Source organism: Emydura macquarii, unplaced genomic scaffold (genome assembly GCF_026122565.2).
Source record: "Emydura macquarii macquarii isolate MOO-44397 ecotype Brisbane River unplaced genomic scaffold, CSIRO-AGI_Emac_v2 contig_2481, whole genome shotgun sequence".
Classification (NCBI taxonomy): domain Eukaryota; kingdom Metazoa; phylum Chordata; order Testudines; family Chelidae; genus Emydura; species Emydura macquarii.
The window spans coordinates 3,118,881-3,138,298 of record NW_027132618.1 but is presented as its reverse complement, the minus strand read 5'-3'; the positions used below and the strand labels follow the sequence as shown (position 1 = coordinate 3,138,298).

General features: G+C 37.2%; 1 protein-coding gene across 1 annotated transcript in view; it reads left to right on the top strand.

The window, feature by feature from the left end:
• Nucleotides 1–13,253, top strand: part of LRRIQ3 (leucine rich repeats and IQ motif containing 3) — a 60,515-nt gene extending 47,262 nt beyond the window's left edge. Inside the window, exons 6-7 of the mRNA XM_067563382.1 lie at nucleotides 5,172–5,889; nucleotides 12,639–13,253. Of these exons, the coding sequence (XP_067419483.1) occupies nucleotides 5,172–5,889; nucleotides 12,639–12,822 (902 nt within the window). The 3' untranslated portion in view covers nucleotides 12,823–13,253. The remainder of the gene's footprint in view (nucleotides 1–5,171; nucleotides 5,890–12,638) is intronic.
• The last annotated feature ends 6,165 nt before the right edge of the window (nucleotides 13,254–19,418 follow it).

Here is a 19,418-nt window from a genome sequence, read left to right as displayed (position 1 = left end):
TCAAAGGTGGCTTAAAACTATGATAGCTCCCTTCACCTAGGGCTGTGACTTCTGTGCCATGTCTCTTGGAGGGGAAGCACAAAATCTCACTCTGTGTATTTGAGTATGCCTTTATCTATCTCACAACCTGATTTCTGGATGCTACTGCTCCCAACACCCCTAACTTTGATAATCCCAGGTGGAATAGTTACCAGAGATACAATGTTTTCCTTATCTGCAACACTGCATCCATGCTGGCATGGTCCTGATCATTGTTCAAATTTAGCACATTGTGGCCTTTCCTTTTGAGGATAGCTGTAGCGCACATGGTGTGCATGGTTTCAAAAGAACGATTCTGAGTGTAGTGCAGAAATAGAGCTACACACACTGACAGTGACAGATATCCACAGAATCACAAAAAGCAAGGAGATCTTTGTTGTGGAAGCTTTTAGAGCATCAAAACAGGTAGAAAGGGACCCTGAAGCCTCAAGTAAGGTGTATTGAGGCATCTGAGTTGGCTGAGGAGCATGTGGGAACCAATGCAAAACCTTAAAATCCAAGTATAAAGACCTATGGCCATTGCTTTTCATGTTATTTGTCTGTCTCATAAATGGTTACCTGACAAATCACCCTAATTTCACCACAATCCCAATTTAGCCATATGGATTTTGCTAGAAACTGTACCAAGGATTTTTTTTTTAAGGAAGCATCTAGGAAATTGTGAAGTAAATAACTGAAAAACAAGTGCAGTATAATCAATAAATAGTTACACCTAATAGTCTCTCCAATATTTCCAGAGGGGTAGCCGTGTAGTCTGTATACAGCAAAAACAACGAGAGTCCTGTAGCACCTTAAAGACTAACAAATTTCTGCAGGCATAAGCTTTCTTGGGCTGCAACCCACTTCGTCAGATGCACCTGACGATGCATCCTGACCTGACCTGACCTGATGCATTTGACGAAATGAGTTGCAGCCCACGAAAGCTTATGCCCGCAGAAATTTGTTAGTCTTTAAGGTGCTACAGGACTCTTGGTTTTTTTTCTCTCCAATATTTATTACTCGCAGATATCACAAGAAGCTCTCTCCAATAAAACTGAGATCTGGAAATACAGAGGGCATCCGGATCACATTTATGCAAGTCATTTCCACTAAGTTCCTTTGAATTAGAACAAAGCAATGGCTTCAGCTTTTTTAGTTTTAAGTTACAATTGGTTGCATGCACTTTAGACCAAAAGCTTTCATAAGAGACTTGTGCAGCCACAGCAGTGTGATCATTCCAGGAAATCAAAATAATGTCTCTAATAACATCTTGTTACTGAACAAAGTCTTTAAAGCATTGTAGACATTTATAAATCTGGTATACATCAGGAAACGTTGACTCAGTAATGTGCTAAATAAACACAGGGGGCCACTCTGTCTGCCTTACATGTATGTTGGGAGTCCCTTTTAAGAATGAATAGGATGATTTTAAGAAAAAGCATTTTTGAATTCCCACATACCTCAAAGAGTAAGAGAAAATCCTAGTAAACATACTGAACTACTCCAGTTGACATAGTCAAAGGATTATTGTATTGAGGATAACAGGGAAAATATTTGAAATATGACACATGAGCTTGATCTACATTATTTGTAACAAATCTTAGATAAAACTGGTGTATTCTATCACTAACAAGTAGCTATATACTCTTTTCAAAAAGAAACAATGTAAACCTTTCACTAGTTTTCGCTCATGAAAACCCTTTTCAGCTTGAAAAGAGAGAATATTTATGCTCACTTCTTATATGATTATCATTAGAAAAATGATTTTGTAAAATGACATTTTGGTGTTTGATATTTATTCCCCTTAAGTCACTCTAACAAAATTGCTCAGTTTTCAAATCAAAACAAGATTTATTTAACTGACAGCACTTCGAGTTTCTGGAAATCAAGCCATTTTATTTTTACTCTCAGATATTGTCAACAATATATATTCTGTAGTCAGCATATGGCTTGTTTTGCATGACGATGCATAGGGCAGAACAAAATATAGCATGTTCTTGTGCAACTACTGCATATTGGCTCTGCAGTTCTTACAGTACGTTTCCAGTAAATGAAGCAGATGTGACTGGAATTCACGTAAGAAGTGGATTTGATCAAAAACAGGTAAAACAAAAAATCCTTTTGTGACCATAGCTATATTGCATAAAAATGACATTAAGTCCTTCACTCAAAGCCACAAAGGCCAAAAAATTCACTTTATGCATCTTACTATGTTGCCTGGCACTGTAAGGCTCTGAGAGAAGTGCATGAGCTGAACATCACAAAATAAATTGAGACAATGTCATATTTAAGCCTTTCTTCTGGTTTCTAATTTACTTTTATTGGTAGCATAAAAAGGTCCATGAAAAATTAAGAAATAGCTTCCCTATTACTTCACCATATCCCAACAAACCCCACCTTTCATAAGAGCCATCAAAATATATTTTAAATCTTTAATATGAAGACAGTTCATGTCACAGTTCAATATTGCTAATCGGAAGTACAGAGTCACTATGTTGTTAATGAGAATACTATCCATAATGCCTATTTAAATGCCTACAGAAAAAAGTGAACTGCACGCACTGTACCAATTTAGTTAATTGTTGCTGGAGTAGCACACCTTTTCCCCAGCTCATTATGCTGAAATATTTTAGAACTTGTTTTATCATATTAAAAAAAGCTACACTCTGAGTTACTGCAGTTAAGTCTTTGCTGGTATCCTAAAACAGTGCATTTTTGGGTAGTGATTTTAAAAAAATTCAAAATCATCTAAAGAATTTGGAAAAATACCTTTTAAATTTCAGTTCTCTTTCAGAAATGTAATATTTTATGCATATTGCATAGTTATTTGGGGTTCATTTGTGGCATCTAGCTACTAAACCACACTGGCAATGGTGTGAAATCATTCTGCCCTGTGGGGAGGGTTGGGTAGGATTGAGGTTGGGCTTTTTGCACAACAGTTGGATAAAATGCACTCTGCAATCTCCAGTTGAGAGCCAGGACTTTAACCCAGCCACCCTTGCAAAGGGTGAAGGTTGGCCAATCCTGGAATAAGCAAACTAGCCCTGCGAAAGATGCTGCAGATCCTGACTAGACATGCAACTTTCAAGCAGCTTGCTAACCAGATTGGCAACTGGCTGTGCCTGGAGTCTGTGTTATCTGTGCTAGTTTATATAAAAGACCCTCCCATATGTAGCAGGTGTCATCCCTGTGTTTTGTATTATGGGCCCTCTTTGTTTTTCTTACATGCCTTCCCAACTGTTTGTTTGTCTGTTCACTGCATTCTTTACTCTATTCCTCTTGTTTACAATTCTGTATTTTGCACTTCTTTGCTGTCTTTCTATCTCATTATGTTGCTCTACATTGTATTCATCCCAGGGGCATGTGAAATTAGATCTGACTACCACTGAGATCACAGAAATTCCTTGAAGAATTTTCTGCCTTATTGAGTATATTTTCATCATATACGTGTTTTTTTGTGTTTTACGGGAACACATGTTTCTGGCACAACTTGTTTGCTATTTATTTAGTTACTCTGAATTAGTCAATTGGTGGTGTTTCAGATACAGCATGTTCCAGGGGAGTAGCTGGATTAAGTGATCTGGCCCTGTGTTCATAGACTAGGGGGAGAGGCACACTAATTTAAACCTATTGGTATGTGAAGTATAGAGTCTTGCCATTTACAACAGATGGGGGAAGAGAGCAAAAATGTACAAAAGCCAATGGAGTGGGTTGTTGAGCCACCTCTAGGACTTACATAGCCTGTTCCAAAATGGAACCTCATTGGTCGTTGCTTGCTCTGGTGAACCAGTGGATAGGGGGCTGTACAGCCGAATAAGCCACAGGTCAAGGGAGTGTCATGATTTTTGCTGAAACCTGTGATGGCATGGCTCACCAAGGTTAGGCTGCAGTTCAATAAGGATCAGCCTGTCTAATTTAGTTCAGTTGATTTGATTCAATTAGTTATTAAATCAAAGTTTATGCAAATTTGATACCCTGTCACATATCTTTTTTCATTTACCATTTGCCCCAAATATATCCCATCCCATCCCATCACTTCTTTCTACCCAGGCCATTCCCTTGAATACTTAATTGTTTTTTAATCTGCTCTTGAGCAATAGTTCCCACTACCTCCAAGTTATGTCACTGGAACATCCAAAAAAGTAGCAGCACAAAACTATAGAATACTCACAAGGCAAGAGAATCATTTATTTTATTTTTACTTGAATTTTCTTATTTCTTACCACACAAGTAAAAGAATATGCATGGCTATGGAACCACTTGAAATGGAAGGCATTTATGGTACTCAGACAAGCTTTAGCTTCATTTTGTACTTTATTCTCTGCAGAAATAGTTAATCACCTTATATACTCCTCTCTGGTAAACGTTTTTCCATATATAAAACCATGACAGAATTTGAATATGTATTATACTCAGAGTATAAAAGGGAGGAAGAATTTGTTGTGGCCATGAATATAGAAGATGGAGTAGCCAATTGAACATGATTGATATTTAATTTCAAGAGACACAGTGAAATACAGGTAGAGCAAAGGATATATTTTTAAAATGGGAATAAGAATGGATATTATTCCTAATAGTATTCTTCAATGGTTACATTATTTTATGCTGTTATTTTGTTAATGTCAGTAAGTTAAAACACTCTGCCTTTAAAAAAGTAGCAGGTATAGGAACATGTGAAACTTTAAAAATATCATAATTTTCTTTGGATGAGTAATAGAGCAGGGTACTGATCTAAAACCTGTTAATGTGAATTGAAAGATTCCTGACTGACTTCATTGAGGGGGGGTTAGGCTCCAACAAGTATAGTAGCTGATTTTTAAGTTGGCACTTACTAATATTAAATATTTTAAAACTTTTACACAGACATTTTGACATAATAAAAAGCTGTCTGTTAGACTTAACTCTGGGCCTTTGCTTATCATCATTATTTTGGCAGAGGATAATACTGTACTGATATGTAAGATAATTTCAAGTCTTATTTCAAAGTAATCTAATATTTAATTCAAACTCACAAGAGGATAGATTGACTTAAATAGGACATCTATCATCGGTGAATATTAAAGTCTTTATTAGACTCTGAAATATTAAGAAATAGTACATTTTTATAATCAGATACACATAACAGATTAAATATTGTGTTCTTTGTATTGTAGGTTTTTTGGATGTGGAGGAACCTTATATGAAGGAGCAGCCAGAAACTAAATTTAGGCTTTCAGTTTGTAAAGCAACTTTTCATTCAGTGAAGGATAAGCTGCTGATATTTCAAAAGAAAGAGGAAGAAATTTGGCATGCTGTGCACCGGTTTCATTCTCTTGTTCATCCTGCTCCACAACTTAAAGCTGTGAATCACCCAGTAAACATAGAGAAGAGGATTTTTGCTAGAATGTATGGATCTGTAAGACTTGGACCATTTTATGTTATTGATAAAGCCTACAGGGAGAGTAAGAGGTGTGAGATCCAAACGAAAAAGATATGTAGGGTTATGCAGATGCAAATTGCCAAAGGTGAAGCTGACTACTATATTAAGGGTTTTCTTGAGGAGAAAAAGAATGGTGTTCAGAAAAGATGCAAAGAAGAAGGCATTAGAATTCAAGAAGCTTTACAACAACATCAATTGAGAAAATCAAGATTTATTGAAAAAGTAAGGAAAAGGCATGCTCAGTTTTTGGAAAACAAGAAACAAAAAGCATACGAGTATTCATTAGTTCAAGACTTCAGCATTCAGCATGCTTCTTTGACACAGAGTTTGTTTGGACTTGACAAATGGAGGAAAAATGAGGAAACCATAAAGGAAAGACAAAGCTTTGTTAAGGAAAACAAAGAAGATACGGAAAAATGGAAGGAGCTGATTACAAATTTTCAGGAACAGAGGTATATTTTTCTTAATATTCAGTGTTGTAAATATGAATGCTGCACACAAATATGGATAATTTTTCTAGATTGAAATACATCCATATATTACAATGTTTGGGTTCTTTTTTGTAGAACAAACAAACACAAATAAATCACATTCTTACTTGGTCCCACAAACTGATCGAATATCAGAGTTACAGTATTGTAAGCAAAAGTGTTCCTCTAGAAGTGGAACCACAAAATCAAGGGGAGCTTTAACTACATCCTTAATTCCTCTCTGAGCCAATCTTGTTCCTTGCACCAAATCTGGGTACATGTTCTGGGTACTTGAGGAGTTGGAGGGGCGGAACCTCAGGCCTGAAGTAGCCTGAATAGTGATTTTTTTGCCTCCCATAGGGAAAATCCAACAGATCCACAAAGTAGTAGAATTCAGAGCCCATCTCCTTCAGCTCAACCCACTCTCCAGCAGTGTGGAAGTTCCCTGTATGCCCCACTTTCTATGGCTAAAACGGTTAGGGCAGGATTTGCCTCTTTACATAAAGTGAGAACAGTGACCCATAACCACATTTCAACACAAATGTGATTTTTTTTAAAGGGAAAATTCCACAAATAAAACATTGGGGGGTTTTTTGCCTGCAAAAATAAAGCAAGCAGTGTATTATTCTTATTATGCAGCATCACCTATGTGCTGGAGTATACTGCCAAAAATCCACAGAAAACAAGAAACAAAAAGTATCAAAGTATTTATTGGCTAAAGACTTCACCATTGTGGTTAAGATTTCTCATTGTTTCCCTTGAGACTTTGCACAGTAGAAAATATATAGCAAATATATATAATAATCAATGCCAAAGCAGCTTGCTTAATGATGCCCTGTTTAGATAAGACACAACAGAAACCATTTTTGTCTTAATATGTATGCAATATCTTTATGTGCAGCACAATGCAATAATATTTTTATTAAGCAGAGTTAGAATGAAATCAGTAGTGCAAATAAATCTTTAACAGTTTTATCACCCAAAGCAATTTTGGAGCAAAAATTGAATCAAGGATGTCAGTGCATTCATTACAATTCAGCTTGATACAATTTGGAATAGTTGAGCCTCGAACCAAGAAAACTAGGATTTTGTAGATGTATGGCAAAAGTAAATTCTGTTATGCAATGTAACTATTCTGCACACATACTAACTGCATTTTTAGGCAATTATGTTATATATTTTAAAATATTTTTTCCAAAAACTTAAAGGCACCCATTCACATTAAGGTATAGCTATGCTCTAAAAGATGACTTGTAAGGTTCCATATTTGTTGGCTTTCAATGGTATGCATATGAAATATGCTTAATTTACAAGTAAAACAATGTTTTTCTCTAACTATAAACTCAATCTCCATTCTGAAAGGTGAGCAAGCCAATTTCCATCTTGTGTATCTTCACCACTAACAAAGGTTCTGCAAGCTATATTAAGCTTCCAGTTGCACCTGTGCACCTTTATTGTCTCAAATTATGCCATTAGTGACAGCTGAGCAATTCCATTGTATTCAGTGGGTTTGCACTTGTGTAACTGACAGGAAATTTAGTAAATGATTCTGTTGATGATGTACAAGATGGAATAGAATCCAGTTCTCTCCCTCTTAGTTATTGGCTTTGCCATGCTAAGGGGAATAAAAAGCAATAATAGAATGAAAAGACCAGAACTGTTCTACAGAACGATCTGAACTGCTTGGTAAAATGGGCTCATTTGAACAACATGCATTTTAATCTAGCCACTGCATACATCTAAGAACAAAGTGGTTTAGGTTACACTTACACAATAGGGGACTGGATTCTGAAAAGTGACTTCAGGGTTGTGATGGATAGCCAACTGGTCACGAGCTCTCAATGTGATGTGGTGGAAATGGTTAGGAAATGAGCTACAAGGATGATTCAAGGTTTGGAAAACCAGCCTTATAGTGAGAGGATAAACAAGCTCAATCTATTTAGTTTATCCAAGAGAAGGTTAAGTGGTGTCTTGATCGTGTCTATATGTACATATATGTGGAGAAGATTTCTGATCAGGCTGTTTAATCTAGCAGACAAAGGCATAACTATATCAAGTATATAGATGCTGAAGCTAGACAAATTCAGACTAGAAATAAGATACAGCTTTTTACAGTGAGGTTAATTTGCCATTGGAACAACTTACTTAGGGATGTAGTGGATTCTCCATCACATGAAGTCTAAACCAAGACTGGATGTCTGTGCTCTAGATCAGACAGAAATTATGGGTTTGATACAGGAATTACTGGATGAAAATTTGTTGTGTAATGCAGGAGATCAGATTAGATGATCATAATAGTCCTTTCTGGCTGTCAAATCTGTGAATCAGTAAATGCTTATTTTTGTCACTAAAGTTAGCAGATGTGATTCTAATTACACACAAGAAGTAGTTCTGGTGTTTCGGTGGTGTCAGTGAAAGGAGTAATTTGTGGCCCAGATTTGGTCCCTCTGATACCCTGGCAAAACCCAGTCACTGAGCACATACAGTACCTTCTCAGGTAGTAGTCTGTCCTTCACCCAAGACTGACCTCTTGGTACCAACATTTGTACACAACATGACTTCGGCACCTGTGACTCCAGTGCTAACCTCTAACGTACAGATTCTTCCACCAATGCTATTTTTGGTACTGAGTGATATTGCAGTGACAGTGCAACCTGAGTAACCATAACTGTCCTCAGGTATGATACTGTCCTGTGCTTAAGTATTAACTACCAGTACTGTTATAGTATCAGTGAACTCTTCAGTTCCAGTGGTAGAAGGCAGAGGAGAGTTAAGCTCACACTAGAATTCTGAATAGGGTAACCCCACCGTAAGAGGGGGACTACTTATTTTCTTCCTACCAGTCTCAGTACAGTAAGGAGGTATCCTCCACCTGCTCATCTTGTTCCCATTCACATGACTCTTACTGTTCGGACAGGGAATCTAAGAGCTGACACTATAGCCATAGTCCTGTGAGATCTTGGAGAGAGCACACATCTTGGTATCTTGGTCCTAGCCTTTTACCCTGAACTAGCGATAAATCTGCTTCATTAATGAAACTTCGTAGAGTTGCTCAAGAGGGGAGACTGCCATAGACTCTCACCATACCACAGGAAGAACAGGAAAGTGATGAACACCTGCAGATGGAAGAGTGCTAGATCCCAACAAATATTTCCTCTTCCTCATTTGAGCTGCCCTCTCCCTCTTCCTCCTCTACTGCACACTGTATCCACCTTATAGCAGCAAATTTCATGCCATCATCAAAGCCATAAATAGCCTTTGAACAATATATACCCTTTACCATCTCCACCCGTCCCCTTATTTGGCAACCATTGATATATTTTTGAGAGGCCTGGAGTGGAATCAAACCACTGGGTTTTAGAGATTGTTAGTGTGGGGTATTCCATTCATTCTTAGTCCCTACGCTCAACCCTTCCTTGTCCCTCTCATGAGATGTTGTTAAAGCAAGTAGTGGACTGCCTGCTAAATCTTGGAGTAGTGGAAGATGTGCCCATGGAGTTCAGAGGGATAGAGTTATATTTCCATTATTTTTTAATCTTGAAGAAGAGAGAGACCTGGAATCTAGTCCTAGAGCTGAGAAATCTCTACAAGTCAAAGTAGAAGAAAATTAAAATTAAAAAATTAAATTAAATTAAAATTTAAAAATTTAAAACAATTAAAAATCAGGTTTTTTTCTTTAAATTGGATTTTTTACTGAAAATAAATAGTTTTTTTTTAAATAAAATAAATGTATTTAAATGTAACTGAAATTATGACAATCTATGATAAGGATTACATTTACTATAATCTGTTACAATAATTTAAATTGATTTACAAGTAATATCAAGCAGTACACATTTGTTGTCAAATTTCAAAGAAATTCAAACCTCCAAACTAGTGGAAGTCACTAGCACCTGAAACCAGAGTTTGTTAAAGTGTCAAACCAGCTTTTGACAGCAGAAGCTTCTACCATAGGTGCAGAGAGAATATTTTCTTTGTTTCAGTTTTTTTAGTTAGCTCAGTTCAATGACTAGTGCATTCAGAGTTAAAAAACCAATTTGGAATTGAAAAAGCAGGAAAGCTTACTTTCCTGTTTTAATATCTGAATAAAAATCTAAGTCTGAAAGGATGAGATCTACTAGTTTTAAACTCTTGAACGACATGGAAACCAGAAACAATCAGTTCAATTCACTAACTACATATATTACTTCCTTTGTTTAATAAATTATCTAGTTTTGTTTGGTAATCTTTTTGTTAAACTTTTTTTTCTTACATATCCAGCATAGTTAAATAAAACAACCTAAATAATAAAAATATCATTTTAAAATTCTGTTTTGGTTTATTTTTAACCAAATTCTAATTTCCATCCAAAGAGAGCTTGACACAAATCACAAGAAAACTTGATCATCATCTAGTAAATGACAAATGCATCACTCACAATTTGTAAATGTAAAAATTAAGGAAGTGAATAAATGTTAATTAAGCCATATAATTGCTAAAATAAATATGTATAAATATTATGTATGCTTCTATATGTATAGATATAATGTATGCGTTAGCAAAAAGAAGTACCAAAGTTGTTATAAACCCTATCTTGAATTGCAAATCAACATGTTTTAATGGTTAACAACCAGTGAGAAACAAACTTTCTTTAGGAACTAACTAAAAAGTCCAAATGTAAAAAAAGATTAAAATTGATTATTTAAATCAAGATTTCCGTCTTGCTGATTTAAGCCATAAGTAAAATTGGAGATTTAAATCACTTTGATTTAAACCAATCCACTCTGCAACAGGTTCATCTGCCTTTTCAAATGAAGGATGGTAAGGCTGGCCTCTATAATCCCATCATTAGATCCCCAAATCCACAGGACTGCTTCATGGCTCTCTATTTTACAAGACACTTACTTTTACCTACCATTTCAACTGGCACAAAGAAAATACCGGAGATTCCAAGTGGGAACATCTTCCAGTACTGAGTCGTGCTCTTTGTCTTTCATCAGCACCAAAGCTATTCACCAAGTGCTTGGTAGTAGTGGTGGCTCACATAAGGAGACAAAGGATCCAGATCTATCTGTACATTAACAATTGGCTCATTTGAGGACAATCACCACAGGATTTGCTTAGCTTCACATCTTTCCACTATTCTGTTGCCAATCTAGAGAGCAGTTCATAGGGGTAGTGCTAGATTCCACAGCTCCAAGGGCTTATCTACCACATGAAAGATTTAAGACCATGGTAGGCTTCATCAGCAACTAATATGCTCATCTAGAAATATCTGGAAGAGTATGCCTCAGGTTTTTGGGTAAGGCCTCATATAGTAACTTCAAGAAGTGTTGTCCAAATGGAGTCCATGACTCTTTCCTTGCTATTCTGGAGTCCTGTAACATCTGGATTCTGCACTGGTGAAGGAACTGAGGGACGACTGAACATGCTTTCCCCTTTATGCCCTTCTTATAAATTCTCCGTTCAAGATTTGTATAGGCAAAACCCCATTGCTTTCAAGAAGAATTTTGCCTATGTAAGAATTTCAGGATTGGACCCTAAATTAAAACCAGCATTGTTCACTTCCTCTAAGATAAGTAATTATGTTGTTTTTTTAATTGGATTTGGGTTTTTGCTTTGTTTTTGTTTATTTTGTGGGGATGGTCTTTCTGTACAGCAGTGAAAAAAGAGATCTAAATTGCGTGTGAGCTGGGGAGCTCTACTTTATGCACTATCCCATGAGGCTTGATTGATCTGTATCTTTCCTTAAAAACATACTTGCATCTTTTGGAAGTGAAGTTGTCTAGTGACTTTCAGTTTGAATAAATGTACATAGTCAAATTATAAAGCACATAAATTGAGTTGATAACAGAGATACTTGCAGATTTTTAACCACAGCTAAACTGGTTAATCAAGTTTAAAAACTAGACCACAATGCAACATTGTAAATAAGAGCAAGTTTTAATAGCTTGAGCATGAGGATTCCTCATAAGCAGGACAATACCTACTCCTTTTGAGTGTCTTTTTAAACTCACTGAGGGTGGAATCCTTTCACTAGCATGGAAACCAAGGGGCTTTATGGAAATCAAGGTTTAAACAGATGAAATCCATAATTTGCAGCTTGTGAATGATGCTATTGCAGTCTTCATGATTACTTTTCCTATGGTCTGGAATAGTTAGTTGTAGTCACTTTGTGTTGATTGTGTTCAATGCTGGGTCTGTTTGTAAATGTGAATCCTGTGGCACTATCCCTGGCCTATCAATGTCATCACATTCTTCACCGGTCAATGGAATTGGTGCAGAGACCCTCTCCATGTCTGTCAGCCCTGTGTGTAGTCCACTTGCTGGTGCCTTTGTTCCTGTGCAGAATTTAAGTAGTTCAGGCTTTGTGTTGGTCTTCTGCACTGTAGGTGAACTTCAGCCTAAAGGAGTAAAAATGATTCCTATGGCCTGTCTAAATTGTATATAAATTAATTACTATGGGAAAAGAGGTGAAAGAAGAAGAGCATGGGTGTAGTGTGTCAAATGCCAAGTCTAGCAGAGCTTTTCATTATAGTGAATTTAATTAATCTAGCTTAATTGGAGAAAAAAGAAGCTAGATACAGTTGTAAAATAAAAAGAAGAAGCCAAGAGCATATTCATCTGAAAGAGTCTTAACTCTTAGAGACAAGACTTCTATCAGGAAATTTACCCAGATGATCTATGAATGGTAAACCATGGCTGCAAGTTGTGTGAATAAGACTGAAGTCTCTTCCTTTATTCTTCTCCAGGCAATTGATGTTACTAAAAGAAAACTTGGCAGAAAAAATGGTTCTGGGTTCCATTGTTTCTCAAAAGACCAATGAGAGATTACAGCAAGCCAAGGCAAAAGTTACAGCTGTAAAGGATCATCAAGCCAAAATTAAAATTATGAGAAGGGTGCCATTGAACTGCAGTGCAATAAAGCATGTATAATGAACTCCAGTGTTTAAGATGCTAACTTGCAGCATTGTAAGTGAATATAAACTAAACTGTCTATTTATTTTAATGCTAAATGTGGAAGTCTATACTCATAATTTAAACTGAATTTACAGGCCTTCATTTAGGGGGGGAAAAAAATGAAGAGAAACAGTTATGTGTGTTTACTTCTAGAATGTATAAAACAGTTATGCTAAGTTTATTTTCAACTCTGGTCTTATTTAAAAAAATCAGTATTTACTATTAGATATCACACTCTAGTGTCTGAGATGGTTCAGTACTTTCCTAACCTTAGAAGTGACTGGTATTTTAGATTGCATTGTGTGATAATTGGTGGTAAATGTTTATTTTTAAATGGCAAGCACTACAAGTGTGTATACAGTTATCCTCTGTACTTACTCTTAAAAATTAATTAATCAGTGCAACAAAAATAATAGGGGAAAAATTCACAGGTTGCTAATGTAGCCAAATAGCAACAGTGCAATTAAAATTTTGACTACAGTTATTGCAGACAGTTCTGCTGAAGCTTTGCCTCAGTGTTGCCTAAGTAACTGTACATACAACCATGCCATAAGACATTAGTTCTAGATAGAATGTATTTTCCATTTCTCTCTGGCATCCCCTGATGCATTAATTTTGTCCTAGCTGCTAACTTTCATTAACACGCTGTGTACTTTGATTAGTCTCATTAGCTGCTTTCATATGTGTTGTTAATTATGTTTCTGGTTTATTCTGCTTACATGCTTTTTTACATACTTCTGATTGTGTATGTGTACGTGCATGTGCATGTCTATATAAAATATGAGAGACAAGGTGGGTGAGGTAATATCTTTTATTGGACCAACAGACAAACTCTGCCACCAAAAGAAGATATTACCTCACCCACCTTATCTCTCTAATATCCTGGGACTGACACAGCTACAACAACACTACATATATAAAATATAGTCTTTTTTATTATTATTCTTATATCCTTCCTGTGCCAGTGTTGGCAAACAGGACAGAAACTAGTCTCTTCCATTCCTCTTCATCGTCTGTGCTGCTTCTGCACTTCGATGTGGCTGTTGGTCCCAAGCCCAGATAAAATAGGGAGGATTGAGAATGCATCTAACCACCTTGCCTCATTTAAAAAAAAATCAACAGTTATAGAAACAGAATCAGGCTACCATTCTAGGAAAAATGAACACTCCTGATTGGCCGCCCTCGGCTGACAGTAGGGGCTTCTGCTCTTGTTGACCGCCTGATGCTGAGAATGGGGGCTCCCACTGTCAGCTGCCTGGGGCTCCCACTGTCAGCCCTGTGCATAGCGGGGCTCCCGCTCTCAAAATTGCAGTGGAACCCTAATATTGCGGAATCCACAATTTCCGCAATATCGAGAATTTAGTAGGGCCTTAGTTATTCCTTATATAATATAGAAATATTCTGTAAGGCTTCTTAATAAAAGGTCAGATTTCAAATAGTCTTAAATTTTGTACAACCATTTCCTGAGGCTACTTGAAAATTTGTTCTTGAATAACATTTTTTCTAAAATCATGATGTTCAGTAGCATCAATTAATTAGCAGAACATAGAAATCATCCAGAATAGGCAGTTATAGAAAACTGAGATTCAAATAATTTATAAAAGTCATGTTTTAAGCAATTTTTAAATAATTTTGCAAGCATTTCAACTGTGCTTGAAACTTCTAAACTCTGCTTATTAACTGGTGGAAGGTAATACCTGTAATTATTGAAGAAGAAAGCAAGTGAAATACCCAAGCTAAGAAAAATGGTCATTTTAGCAGGAATGTAGAATTCATAATTGCAGTATAAACTGATTAGAATAAAAACATTCCATCATATGTGCTGTTCTGCTTTTACAGTCATTCTAGACATTTGTTTAATATTTAAGTAGCCTGTCTCCAATAGTGTTTTCACTGTGTGATGCGGTGTAACAGTTTTTGTACATCTTTCTTCATTCATCTAGATTATTTTCTTAGGCAGACAATATTTCTAATTTCTGTCTTCTTATCAGCTGATTGTGCACACCCATGTGTTGAGTTAAACTGCTCATGAATCCCATAGGGATATATTAACTCACAAGTAAATTAAAATCTTATTATAAATAAAAACAAGAGAAGGTCTGTCTCCAAAAGCTAAAAATACTCTGTTAAATAATAGAATTTACTATAAAACAACTGTGACTATGTCTACACTGAGGGCGACAAAGTCGTGCCATCAGATCGACTTATCTGGATTGACCAAGCGGTCAGTGAAGACCCAGTCGATCCAGAAGTTGACAATATTAATCCACTGCTGCAAGTGGTGTAGCGCTGCGTCGACGGGAACGTGCTTTCCGTCGGTACAGTGCAGTGAAGACGGTGCACAGAAGAGAAGCATAGCAGTCGACGGGAGTTATGCAAGTTCTTTGCATACTTTGCGTAACTCCTGTCGACTGCCACCAAATCACGGAGGTAAGTGTAGACCAAGCCTTTGAAAGCCTATTGCATTTCTTATGCATTCATTATTTGATCATCAATTCCTTTGACATATGTTATGGATGATATTTTACCTTTCTGAAGTAAAACTTGTGATATGGAACAAAAGGCCAGGCTGCTTCCTTGGAGATGGAGTAGTTTGGGAAGCCATAGAGAATGCAAGGAGTATGGCCTTCTAATTCTGTGGATGATTCAGATCAGTGGGAAATGGAAGCACCCACTCTGTGGAAAGCTTTTCCTCTCTACTACTCTCAATGTGCATGTTCCACTCTAGAATAGTTCTATAAGCAATTGGGTTGTTCTTCATCACTCACCCCTATGCCGCTGCTGTACTCTCTCTCCATGAGGAAGGGACATTAGCATATAAGATGGTTTAGTGTATGTCTGTCTATCATATATCAGACTACTGCCTCCACTTCATTTGGAGAGTACCATTTTGATTGTGCAATTATACTGTGCCTTCCTTTTTTCCTCCATCTTGGACTGAGGTATCTTGACAGAAGGTAAGCAGTGCAGAGCAATTAAGGGTCATTAACTTGGACAGTCTCCAATTCAAATGGAAGCATTCTTGGACAGTGAATTAAGTACCGCGCAGAGAAATTCTTTCTGCCAGGTGGCCTTGTACCAAACTGTGGATCTTCTAATGAGAGACTACAAGCAGCTCATATTAGTCACCTGACAAAGGGGAAAGCAACTTTATAAAAGGAGGACTCTCTCAACAATCATTTTAGAGAGAAGAGAGCAGAAGCAGGTAAGAGAAGAAGCAAGAGAGGTGGGTCTTGAGACCCTGAAAACACATTGTCCAAATCCAAAAGGGCTCTGGGAGGGGAAACCGAGGCAGGGATTTGTGGGTAGGTTCTGTTGGTTTTCCTTAGCGCTGTATATATCTAATGCTGCCTAAGAGTTAAGTGTGGGTACTATAAATTCCTTTGCAGAAACTGTTATTCACTTATGCTGCCATCTAATCCTTGAAGAGGAAAACAGTAAATCAGAGAGGTTCCAGAGCTATGGTGGAACTCTAGGAGCATGACATTGAGGAAGCTTGGGAGAAACAGCACTGGTTGCAGAGCCAACACAATTGTACTATGGGATTTCCACTGCTAAGAGGCGTGTCAGACACAAAGGCTGCACCTAGACGTGTTTCTAGAGCTTTTGAAAATTCAGAACGTATGTGTGTCTGCATGAAACATTTTATACTTTGACATATACAAAATAAGTTAAAAGAATATCAATGTTGCAAATCCAAGCACTCTAAAATTAGGAAACAACATAATAAAAGTTGCCTGTATAACTTTATCTGATCATCTTTGTGTGTATGTATTATGATAATTTTGCCTAACATCATAGGAAGTTTATGTCAGAGTCAAAGATAAAATTCAGCTCTATCGAGTTCAGTGACTTAAATGCAAGATGACATCCTTTCTCTTGTTGCAAACCTCTGTCTCATCCTGTGTGCTGAATGAGATCGGAATCTTGGAGAACAAATAATACATGCTAATGTAATTAAAGACTGTATCATAATGCATATGCACATAGGGCAAATTAAAGTTGAATGTTCACCCTTAATTCTGGCATTTCCAAACTTTTGAAGGCTTGACTTTGCAACATTAATAATGTTCTTTTAATTTACTAATTTGTATTTAATTTCCTAGCTTTAAAAAAACCACACACAACAAAAACCACCAGAAATTCCTTTATGAGGAACCATATTGGCACCCCACAAGCTTCATCTCTAAGGTTAGACACCAGGTCCTTTAGAGCCACAACACAGGCCTTTGTCACATAAGATAAAGGGGTAACTAGTAGCAATAGTAAGGTGTTATTACATATGCAGACCACCCACAAGAGGGGGAGAAAAACACCCATTTGCTCCTAACTACTAGTAGCTGAAAGCCTGTGCCATTGCATATTTGTAATTCATAAAGTCAAAATGGCTTTGCTGCTCAAGCTTATGGTTTTATGGGAAGAATGAGAGAGGGTGTGTGTGTTGTGCTGTTAAACTTTTGTTGTTATGTGTGTGGCAAATGAAAGCTGTGCGCTGCAGTGAATGATGGTGTGTTTGTGTTTGTTGTGTGGGTGGTTGTGTTGATTTGTGTGATTGGTTGTGTTGTGCAGGAAGATTTGTGTGGGTGGCAAATGAGGGGTGAATGTTGCAGTCAGGTAGTATATGTGTTTGTGTTATTGTGCTGGCTGCTTGTTTTGTGTGAGTGACTGTGTTGATTTGTGTCTAGAGGGGATTGTGCTGTAGGATTCTGTGTAGATTTGTATGGGTGGAGGGGTGTGTGCTGCATTGAGGAGTTTTGTGTGCTGAGGATTATTGTGTATGCTGCTTGTGGTGTGTTCTGTGGTTTTGAAGAGCTATCAGTTGATCCAAATACTCCACCATCTGTTCAGTCTCCTTCATACAACCAATGAAATGTTGCATGAAAATTAACTGTAGAACAGGAATGGTGATTGGCCGAGTTAGCTCTGGTGTCACAGTAGTTTAGGTCTGTTGGCATGGTGTAGATACATGCCTTGCTGTTGGCTTGATATAACTCATAAAGTCAGAAGGCTGAGAATTCAAAAATTGGATGATAACAGATCACAAAACCCAGTGATGGTTGATCCTGGCAATATTCTAACTAAAAAAAGTTCTCAGCCATGCTTGTAGCTTTTCCCATGACTGCACACTTACTCAATAGACATAGTAGGCTTCAGAGCCACACACAGAGTGACAATCGAGATATATATATATAAATTTGCTAGATAAGCAAAAAAAGTTAGGAATCCTGGATTTTATGCCTTACTCTGGAAGTGAGTATTGTCTAATGGTGAGTCACAATAGCCATCACATATATTTGACATATTCATTCAAAAACTAAGTGGATGAGTCTTTGGTCTACTATTGTAGAGACCCAGTTAGTATTCTCAACTCTGCCAGAAGTAATTTTGTGTAATCTCTCAGTTGGCTAATTTCTAAAATGGGTGAATGATAGTGCCCTGCCACCAAAGGTCTGGGTAGGAAACAGTGTTCAATAATAAGGGCTGTGAAATTCATAAGATTATTACAACTAATTATCAAGAGAGAGAAATTTATAATTCATGGTCTCATCTTGACTCCTAGTCCAGTTCACATTTCTATGGGCCAAAGTGGATGATGGCTTCTGAAGAAGCAGCATTTGCTACTCCCCCTTCCTCTGGGGCTTAATTGGTATGTGCCTACCAATTAAGAGGATCTGTGGGGGAGGCGTACTCAGTGCAGTCGGTATGTAGGGAGCTGAAGCATGCTAAAGGCTGCTTTAAAGGTTGGAGATTTTAGCAACCAGCTTTACAGATTCTGTGCAAATGATGACATTCAGAGGCTTATAACACAGTCAAATCTAAATAGGTTTTCACATGGATAGTCCTGGGGTCACATACATTATGCTCTCTTCTTTCAAAACATCAAATTCTTGCTTAAAAACATGTAGGTGTTAGAACTCTTTTAAAAACAAACAAAAACCATTTGGATTTTTTTTTTAACATTAGCAAAACATTTTCCTACAACCTCTTTCTCAGATTTCTCAGACAGGCTGAACCATTTTCACTGAAAGTTTGAAGAAATAGAGCAAACATGGACATTTTCAGCTTCATCAGCTGAAGTTTGACAACATTTCAAGCAACTGATTTTCTACTAGCCATTCCTGTAAGTATGTGTGTGTAGAGAAGGTGCAAAAAACCTGAAGGTTCATATCTGGGGAGCAATTAGAAGACCAGACATTCAGCTGGATTTTCTAATCAGATCTTTAGTGCCACTTAGGTGGTATAAAGAGGATGGAAAGTGGCCTATAATGCCCAGGAAAGAATTCCCCAGTCCTAGGGATATTACCACTCTCCCCTCTCCTACTTTTGGCCTAAAGGATGATGGGGTCTGGGGAAGCTGTACTTTAGTATGCTTATTTTTCATTGGGGAAGGGAAGATTCTGTTTAGGATCCAAAGTCAGTAGTAGAATTTAGAGCTGCATGTCAGGATCAACATGTTGTTGAAGCCAAAACTTGTTCCCTGACAGGTCCTGTACCACTCCCATGCTCAGCTGAGCAAAGTTTTGTAACACAAGGAAATCTACACAAGTATCTGTTTCTTTTAATGATATTCT